The 9,030-nt window shown below is 37.0% G+C and overlaps 2 protein-coding genes across 2 annotated transcripts; one reads left to right on the top strand and one right to left on the bottom strand.

The window, feature by feature from the left end:
* Nucleotides 1-1,539: 1,539 nt before the first annotated feature.
* On the bottom strand, nucleotides 1,540-3,141 carry LOC143588218 (protein FAR1-RELATED SEQUENCE 5-like). Its single transcript, XM_077069283.1, has 3 exons — nucleotides 2,971-3,141; nucleotides 1,986-2,183; nucleotides 1,540-1,794 (listed from the first exon to the last, which is right to left on the bottom strand). Exons 1-3 carry the CDS (start codon nucleotides 3,139-3,141, stop codon nucleotides 1,540-1,542), a joined length of 624 nt encoding a protein of 207 aa, XP_076925398.1.
* A 1,692-nt stretch (nucleotides 3,142-4,833) lies between these two features.
* On the top strand, nucleotides 4,834-6,806 carry LOC143588219 (F-box protein At2g26850-like). Its single transcript, XM_077069284.1, has 5 exons — nucleotides 4,834-5,496; nucleotides 5,583-5,662; nucleotides 5,738-5,916; nucleotides 6,430-6,504; nucleotides 6,606-6,806. Exons 1-5 carry the CDS (start codon nucleotides 4,858-4,860, stop codon nucleotides 6,791-6,793), a joined length of 1,161 nt encoding a protein of 386 aa, XP_076925399.1. The 5' UTR covers nucleotides 4,834-4,857; the 3' UTR covers nucleotides 6,794-6,806.
* The last annotated feature ends 2,224 nt before the right edge of the window (nucleotides 6,807-9,030 follow it).

The following is a 9,030-nucleotide window of genomic DNA, read 5'->3' as shown; positions in this document are numbered from 1 at the left end:
GAATGATGTGCGTATACTTTTGTATGATTGGGATGTCCTTTGGGTTACGCAGTAATGGGAAACCAAGGTCGGTTGCGGTCTGTTGCTTTTTAGATGAACGTTTTGGTGGTTTAGGTATCTTAAATTGGGGCTGAGACTAAGACTGGGAACGCGACAACGAATGGGTACGGTTTCGGGTGTTGGTTCCCGTGACGAGTGGTCATACGAGCTGTGTATGTGGGGATCAAATGACGGGGACGGGGCATACGAGCTATGTCTAGAGGGATCAAATGACGGGGATGGGGCGTAAGAGTTGTGTCTATACGGATCAAATGACGGGGACGGGTCGTATGAGTTGTGTCTATATGGATCAGTTGACGGGGACGGGGAGTACGAGGTCTGTCTGTGGGGATCAATTGACGGGGACGGGGAGTACGAACTCTGTCTAGGGGTTTCATGTTTTCTGGCTTATTGGTTTAGATTTGGATGCCCCCGATGGTCCTCTCGTTTCTCAGGCTCCTCCTTGTTTGATTTCCCAGGAAGAACAGACATTATCTTTGAGAGTAAACTTTTTTTTTTTTTTGCATTTGGTTGTTTAGTCGAAGAACTTGTTTTTCATATCTTCTAGCTCCGTTTCATAATCTGGTTCTTCGTATTGTACAAACGCCGGACTGAAATCGAGCTTCCTCCAAAAGGGGTCTATGTCTTTTAATGGAATACGTATATTGTTAATAGTGTACCAGTTAAGCTTACAAGCACACGGCAGGCCCCAGGATGTCCGTAACCGGTGGTCGCACGAACCCCTCATATCTTGCAATGTGTCAAGCAAAGTCAGCTCTTTTTCAAGTTTAGTAAGAGCAAAAGTCGACACCCTATTATGTAGCTTATTAAACAAAGTCAACTGATGGTACTTCTTGATCCTAACACGGGAGTCTTCAAAGGTTTTTCTTCCATTTGGGAACTCACGACTTGAAGAGAAAACGCCGCAATAGAGTCTTGCGAATTGTTCGGCCCCGGAAGGTATCTCTTCAAGTTCGCGTGTTGGCCCTCTACTCTGTGTGTTGTATGCTCGCCAAAGTTTAGGCGGTCGTCAATCCAGCAGGACACTAACTTTTCTTTATATGGTTCCAACCAGTTGTCGCGAATATAATACCAAGCCTCTGGAAACAAATTAAAAAAAAAAAACAATTTATGCAATGTACAACTAGAATCTAAAATCATGTGTATATACGGGACAAAGACTTACCGCGTCTCCCGTGTCCATCTAACGTTGCTTCCATTTGACCATAGTTGTAGTCGTACATAGATTTCGTTGGTAACTTGTACAATACTTTCCACCAGTAAGAGAAGGATTCAAAGATATCAGTCTGAAAAAGACTCTTATGTTTTTTTCTTTATCTTCTGTATGATGTGCCACCTACAAAGGTTTTTGGTAGCTTCTGGAAAGACTATGTCACAGGATTTCATCATGGCTTGGTCCTTGTCAGTCAGGATCACATGCGGCTCCCTACAATCGCCGAGCGTGTCTTTAAGTCGTTCGAGGGCCCATGTGAAGTTACACTATTGTTCCTTGAAGATAACCGCGTGCGCAATACAGAAAGACTTTGATGTCGACGTCACGCCAACAAACTGAACAAACGGCCACTTGTACATGTTGGTGTTGTACGTTGTGTCAATCAACAACAAATTTGGGAACGCACGCCACATGGTATGCGACTTCTCATGACCGAAGAAAATATTCTCCGTCCTCTTGGTGGAAGGATTCTCCAATGTGTGAAAAGTGAACCCATGGGACACAAGAAAGATTTCAAGTACCTACATTGGGTTTAACAAAAAAATTACTATATATAACAAATATTATTATTACATATCAAATTAATAATAAAAATAATAATAATAATATATTTTAAATATGATAAAACAAAATAATATATTAAAAATAGTCTTACAAAATAATATATATTAAAAATATTTTTACAAAATAATAATATCCTTACAAAAAGTACCTGCATGGGGGTGTCGCCAATTTTATCTTGGCCATCAACGTGCTTCACGATGTTGTATATGTCCTTATTAATACATTTGTTACCGGAAAATTGTTTCTTTAAGGCTGCCTTAATTTGAGTAGGCCCCAGACCTTGCCTATGTAACGTCGCAACCATATCAACTTCCTCGTCGGTCCTTTTCCGTAGAGCCGGGTGCCCCTACTCAAACACAACGGGACCGTGGTTGTGCGTCTCGTTGACAACCTCTAACTTCCAACAATCACCTACCGCGTTGTACCTCCCAATAAGTTTAAATGGACAACCCCTTTTAATACTCCCGGTATGCCTCACCCTGGCCTTGAGTTTTGGTTCCCCTCCTCGATTGCATACAAGTTCAACACTTTTGTTTCTTGAACATTGGAAAGAGATAACACAACCATGCTCTCGTCCTGTCTTCTTAACCCAATCCACCAACTCATCAAGAGAATTAAAATACCGATATCAAGCGATGTAAATAAAGTAATATTTAGTAACGTGTTGAAAAAGAATAATAATAAGTTAAAAAAAACATATGTCATACATTATCAGATACATAGGAAAATGTCGCCTGGCGTATGTAACGTTCACCATCATCATCATCATCATCATCATCATCAACAACAACAACAACAACAACATCATCACCATCGCCTCCTTCGCCGTGAGCCTCTTGAATGCCATCAACGACGTTGCTCGTGACTGGTCGTGACACGTATGGTTGCTCTCCTAAAGGTAACTGGTACGAATTTTGGGTTCTATAATACGGATCGTCTGCATGTAACTGTGCGAAGACTGACCATAAGGCTGTTCGGGTCTGGCATCGTATGTATTTGGCGATGCCCTATTTTCCTCCGATCAGGAAGGGTGACTACCGTATATGACATACCCCTGATAAAATATAATGGCAACGTATAATGTTTAAAAAATAACTAGCGCGCTATTGTAATATATAAATATACTAAATAACCTGGTCAAGATTTGGAAAGTCGTACTTCTCGATATATGCACGGCCCGGCTCATGGTTAGAGTGTGGAACTTCATTCAAATCTAGAAAACCCGACTGCTCCGGCTGATCGTTATATGCGTAGCCCGACTGATCGTCGTTCCCGTCACCAAACAAAATATCATACAACGACATTTTCTTTGTATATTTTAACAAATATTGAATCAATATATAAAGATAGGACTCCTTGGAGCCTTGAAGCCATGCATAATATATAAAGAAAGGGAGACAGTAGCCTTAAAATTCAATTATTGAATCAATCCGGGGCGGATAGCCCGATCCGTGGCGGATCGTGTACAAGGTCAAACTGATTTGATAGTCCGAGGTTGACGTGTACGAGATCTGTGACGGATAGTCCTATCCGTGGCGGATAGGGTACAGACATAATAAGACAAAAACTGTTGATCCATGACAGATCGCCTAATCCATGACGGATTAGGTGGATGTTTTTAATTTGGAATGGTGTCTCTAGTAGGATCCATAATAAAAGCTTCAACATTTGTTAGGTGGAAGTGTGGAGCCAAACATATAGTGGAATAACAAAAAAATCTTAAGAACATAGTTAGACCATATGAATTATTGATCCTTAACTTTGTAGACTTGTAGTCAATTGATGCCCGCTGTTCGTTCTTTCAAACTCGATAACCTTTGCATGAGTTTAGGTGTTTCTAACTAGAAAGTTGAAGGTGTCTTACAAAATTATTTTTGAGATACTATTACAATTTTCTTTAACAAATACGCACAATAATTTTGTACGTAACATATATACACATAAACTATTCAATCAAGGCCGACTAGAGAACATGTAAGCCTCAGCCGCCGTTTAAGGGTCGGTCATTGGGGTGGGGGGTGGGGGGGGGGGAAGTTTTTAAAAATTATAAATATGATGTAAAAGTTAAAAATAAATAAATAAATTCAGTGAATAGTGATTTTTAGTTAAATAATTATAGATATGAGAATAAGAAATGCATAACGACATGCAAAGGCTTTAATGCATATCGGAAAATGAGTGTAGTTGGTCTTACGTCCAATGAAATTAAGGCAATGGTTAAGACTTCAGACGTTGATGGTGCTTCTGAATTAGTGAGGTTGGATTGCGGTTAGAAAAATCATATTGGAAAATAATAAATTTTTTCTTCTTTCCAAAAAGGAGTGCAAACAATTGGTTGAATTATTTGATAACAATATTAACACCATCTTCCAATAACAGCATGTACATACTTCCATCCATTGGCAGTCCGGTATTCCTGCAACTTGATCTCCAATGGCCTAGAGAGATTACATCCACACAATCTATTCTAAATTAAATAACAATTAATTAATCAGGTAAAAATTCATTCGTTTTCTCTATATATTTTTGTGCCCATCACCTATTTGTTAAAACTCCTCAAAGAGAGCAAAAAAAAAAATTTAAAGGGAATTTTATAGATTTTGGTTCGAGCTGAGGGAAGTTTTTAAAATTTGAGTTGTTGATGAGGGAGAATCTGGTTTGTTTATAAAATCAATCTCCCTCATCACCAATCTCCGATATTATTTTCTCTGAGTTTGATCCATAAAAAGATCATCCCAATAATATTATTGCTCTTTTTTTATAATTTTTATGCTTTAGTTGTTGAATTATACCCAACTTCGATCGCCTTGATTCGGTTTCATTCCACATTTTGATCAACCTTGTTTGGTTGATTTAGAAAAAGAAAGGATTTTGTTTCTCCATTTGTAAATCTTTCTTGTTTGAGAAGACGAAGCCCACCTCGGGTTTGGTGGGCTTCGTCTGAAACCTTCAAGAAAAAGAAGGGAAAAAACCAATTAATTTAAAAAGTAAAAAAAAACAATTTTTTTAAGGGTTTCAGAATGTTGATCTACTTTGTTACCGTCCTCACTTTCATCTTCTTTTATAAATACTCTCTTTCCATCAAGCAACTTTCTTTCCAATTCTTGGAAGATTTGTCAATCTTGTTTCCGTATATTAAATCCTTAAACAATGCACTATCTGTATACTTCAGCTCAAATGTAGACAAAGACAAGGCCAAAAGAAGATGTTACAACAGCAAGTTGAACACAAAGACAGAGAATATCGAAACCAATACAATATCAGAGTCAAGTCTATTGAATTTGCCTGATTTGGCATTGGAAACCATTCTCGAAAAGCTTGAGCCTGCTGATCTTTGTAAAATGGCTTGTGTTTCCACTTATTTTAGAGACATTTGTTTCACTGATTACCTTTGGAAACATCATATGAAGCAGAGATGGGGTAGGCTTATTGGTTCAGTTGCCCAAAAAGAGTGGATGCTGCATGTTGCGTCTCAAAAACACAGTCTTGATGGTGCGGAAAGCAGAGGCTTCTTGTCTAAACTTTGGCCGGTTATGATGTTTAAGTTTAATGATGAAAGGAAACCTATTCAGCCACCAGACACTTGCTCGATTGTGTCATGTTACCGAGCCCTTGAGACCGGGAGGTTCTGGTTTCCTGCTCAGATTTTTAACCGTGAGGTATCATGTTAATATTAATGTTTATAACTGAAATATCGTTGATTATAATATACGGGATATGTTAAATTTCTTGGTTTTACTTACAGAACGGGCATGTTGGGTTTGTGATGTCATGCTATGATGCGGAGCTCAGTTATGATTCTCAAACCGATACTTTTAAGGCTAGGTAGAGCTTAATAACAATATTTATATAGAAACAGAAAGTAGTAAGATTTGATGATGTTATGATTTGGTGGAGCAGATATCCGCCGCATGGACCAAGGGCGGTGGCATCAGAGAGCGGGGTGACATGGGAGAGGCTAAGGGAAGTTCCTGTTGATAGTTCACCACATGATCTTCATACTTCAACATGTTTGAATAAACTGAGACCAAAAGATCACATTGAGATTCAATGGAGAAGAAACAAACAGTTTCCTTACGGTGCGTTGTTGTTATTATTATGCCGATGAAATTATTTATACTTTGAAGATTTCTCTTAACTTTATGTTTAATACATCATGCATGATTAGATATCTTAGCAATTGCAATCCTAAAAATGTATCATATTAGTTACAAGTCATCCATAATGTAATCAAGTGTTTTCAACCCTTTAGATAGTTTTTATTTTGGTTTTTATCTCTGAAGTATTATTGAAATGAAACTCAATAGTGATGCAGATTTATCTCTTTATTAGGATTATAGTTTTTGATATAAAGATTATCTTATGTTTATTTAGTTTCCATGTTTATCTCTTTTTCGTTTTAGTATAAATAGGGTGTCAGGGTTTATTTGTTAAGGAGTTTTTGATTAAGTTTATTGATAAAAGAACATTGTTCTTGGAACTTCGGTTCGATTTATCTGTCTTTTGATTAATCATGAGTCTCTCGAGCCATTGATTGCTTCCGAAACTGCATCAAATAGATTTGGAAAAGATAAAAGGAATGTGTTTTGCAGGTTGGTGGTATGGTGTTATCGGGCACTTGGAATCATGTGATGCTAATGACACTTACTGCAGGTGCCATGAAAGCGGTGAGTAGATCTTCATTACTTACTTTAGTTGTAATATGTATTTATGTTTTATCTCAAATTGGACAAATTTAAAAAAAAAAGAAAAATGGATAATGTGACAGATATGGTGATGCTGGAGTTCAAGCAGTATGCACCTGGTTCGCGATGGAGACATATGACGATCAACAGGAAAGAACACCGTGAAGAAGGAAACGAGACAGAGGGGTTTTATGGAGGAATTAAAAAACTATATAACAAGGATGACATCTCTACGTGGCAGCGATTTTGGCCGAATGATGTATTGGAATAACTAAGCATAGCAAGTAGAGAGAGGTTATAATATCTTTTTTGTAGAGGACTAACGGGAGAAATGCAAATGTGATATGATATAATCTTTGGGTTGGGATATATACAACTTCAATTCATTTACCTCCTTTTTGTCTATCTAATCAACATGATGTTCTTGCTTTGTTTAAGTAGCTAGGTGTAGAAATATGGTGTAACGTATGTGCATGTGTGATTAAAAGTAATCAACAGCTGTTCTACATCACACAGTGGTAGATTAACGACTAGGGTCAAAACATACTTTGAATATAAATATAACTTCAAAATATCCCTTTTTTAACCCATGGGTGTCTTTCTCATCGATATTTTAAAGGGCCCTAGTTATATTCAAACACTAGTCCCCTAGTGTATAACTAAGTCTCTATACGGCTCATATACTAGTCGTATAGCCCTAAGTTACCGACATAGATAAAAAGGTACCAGTGTGGCAGTTTTTTGCGGTCTATACGAGCCGTCCATATGGGTTTTCTGGCTCTTATGGCCCACTTACCTCGTCTGACCTATACGAGCCGTATAGGGTCTATACGGCTCATATAGATAGCATGTCAACCCGTATTTTGACCCGAAATTTATAATTATTTTATGGTCTATACGAGCCGTATAGACGGTAGACGACCCGTACATACTAGGTGTGTTGCTTTTCTTGTAAACTGCGTGTTGTTTTGTAAGATTGGTATGGAGCAAAATATTTACTTTTAAATTACGTGTTTCTATTTTATAACAAACTTGAATGTTATTTTTGATATTATGTAAATTTAAAGTAATTTTGAATTTATCCAAAAATATATATATACGAGTCAAATTGCCTCTATACGAGTCGTATAGCCTATACGGCTCGTATAGGGACTACACTGTACAATGGAATAAAACATGACACTCCTGACCGAAAATGACTTGACTCTGCACCTATACGACTCGTATAGACCCCATACGAGTCGTATATGCTCTCCTGGTGTTTGAATAACCTTCCTGGTGTTTGAATAACCTTCCTTGTGTGTGTATAACCCAAGCCTATTTTAAAATATGGGTGGACGAAATTACCCTTGATGTTGGGCACACGTGGGGAGTTTTAAAGGAGAAGTTAGAATTTAGGGTTGAGCAGAAAACCAAATTAACCGAACCGAAACCGAATAACCGAAAAACGGAACCATTAACCGACAGTTAATTTTTTAGTTTTTCGAAAAACCGATTTTTAGGTTTAGGTCCGGTTATCCTTTTTAAAAAAACCGAACCGAACCGATTAATCGAACTTATGTTTTCTACGTGTTTTTTTAAGACATTATGACCGGAAACAAAATACCAAAAGAATCTACCATTGACGGTGATGAAGATTATGAAGATGATGAAGATTGTGTCTAAACTTTGAAGATGAATAATACAATGAATGAAGATTCGGGCCAAACTTTTAGAGTTTTTTTTATTAATAACTTTGTTTAATTTTAAACTCTACTACTCAAAAGACTTTGTATATGTTTGGTTCCACGTAACGTGTGCCTATTTTTGTATTTTGAAATCAATATATATGAGGTACTATATTTTTTTGAATTCTTTTTTTTTTCCTGTATGTCTACTCACAATAAAAAAAACCGAAAATAACTGAAACCGATACCGAATATAACCTAAAACCGAATAACCGAAAACTGATCGATTGGCGTTCTAAAATAACCGATAGCTTCGGTTTAGGTTTGGGTTTCATCCAATAATCGAACCAAACTGTGCTCACCCCTAAGTTAGATACCGTTTTTCAATTGAACTGAAATATTTAAAAATAGAAACTTTAATAGCTTAATGACTAAAATTGTTAAGAGTTTTAAGGATTTGACCAAAATAGTTAAATCAACAAACCACGTGAACTAAAATGACCATTGTCTCTTTATTTTTATTTTTATATATAAGAAAGCTAGTTACTTAGGCAAACGTAGTGGGCGAGAAAAGGGGCGACTTTGGGGCGATTTTAGGGTGGAACACCGCCCCCTAGGCGAAATTTGGGCGAAATTGGGCGGGGGCGGGGTTAGTTTATCGCCTGCAAGATTGATTAATAATAATATAATAATAATAATGTTACCGTTGGGTAACCGCTAAATATAAAAAAAATTAATTTAAAAACTTAATATATATATAAATCAAACTTTATCTAACCATTTTCACCCTATCATACACAAACTCAAACATAAAAATACCAATCATTTTTATTATTTTCAT

This window comes from Bidens hawaiensis, unplaced genomic scaffold (genome assembly GCF_021521415.1).
Source record: "Bidens hawaiensis isolate Kalapana, Puna unplaced genomic scaffold, B.hawaiensis_p1.1 tig00036244_1, whole genome shotgun sequence".
NCBI classification, from domain to species: domain Eukaryota; kingdom Viridiplantae; phylum Streptophyta; class Magnoliopsida; order Asterales; family Asteraceae; genus Bidens; species Bidens hawaiensis.
This window is presented reverse-complemented; position numbering and strand designations above follow the sequence as displayed.

Coding starts and splice junctions, on each gene's coding strand:
- LOC143588218 (XM_077069283.1), bottom strand. CDS start 3,141: ATGTCGTTGTATGATATTTTGTTTGGTGACGGGAACGACGATCAGTCG. Junction 2,184..2,970: donor ACTTTCCAAATCTTGACCAG/GTTATTTAGTAT, acceptor GTGTTTGAGTAG/GGGCACCCGGCTCTACGGAA. Junction 1,795..1,985: donor TTGGCGACACCCCCATGCAG/GTACTTTTTGTA, acceptor AACCCAATGTAG/GTACTTGAAATCTTTCTTGT.
- LOC143588219 (XM_077069284.1), top strand. CDS start 4,858: ATGTTGATCTACTTTGTTACCGTCCTCACTTTCATCTTCTTTTATAAA. Junction 5,917..6,429: donor AAACAAACAGTTTCCTTACG/GTGCGTTGTTGT, acceptor TGTGTTTTGCAG/GTTGGTGGTATGGTGTTATC. Junction 6,505..6,605: donor CTGCAGGTGCCATGAAAGCG/GTGAGTAGATCT, acceptor ATAATGTGACAG/ATATGGTGATGCTGGAGTTC.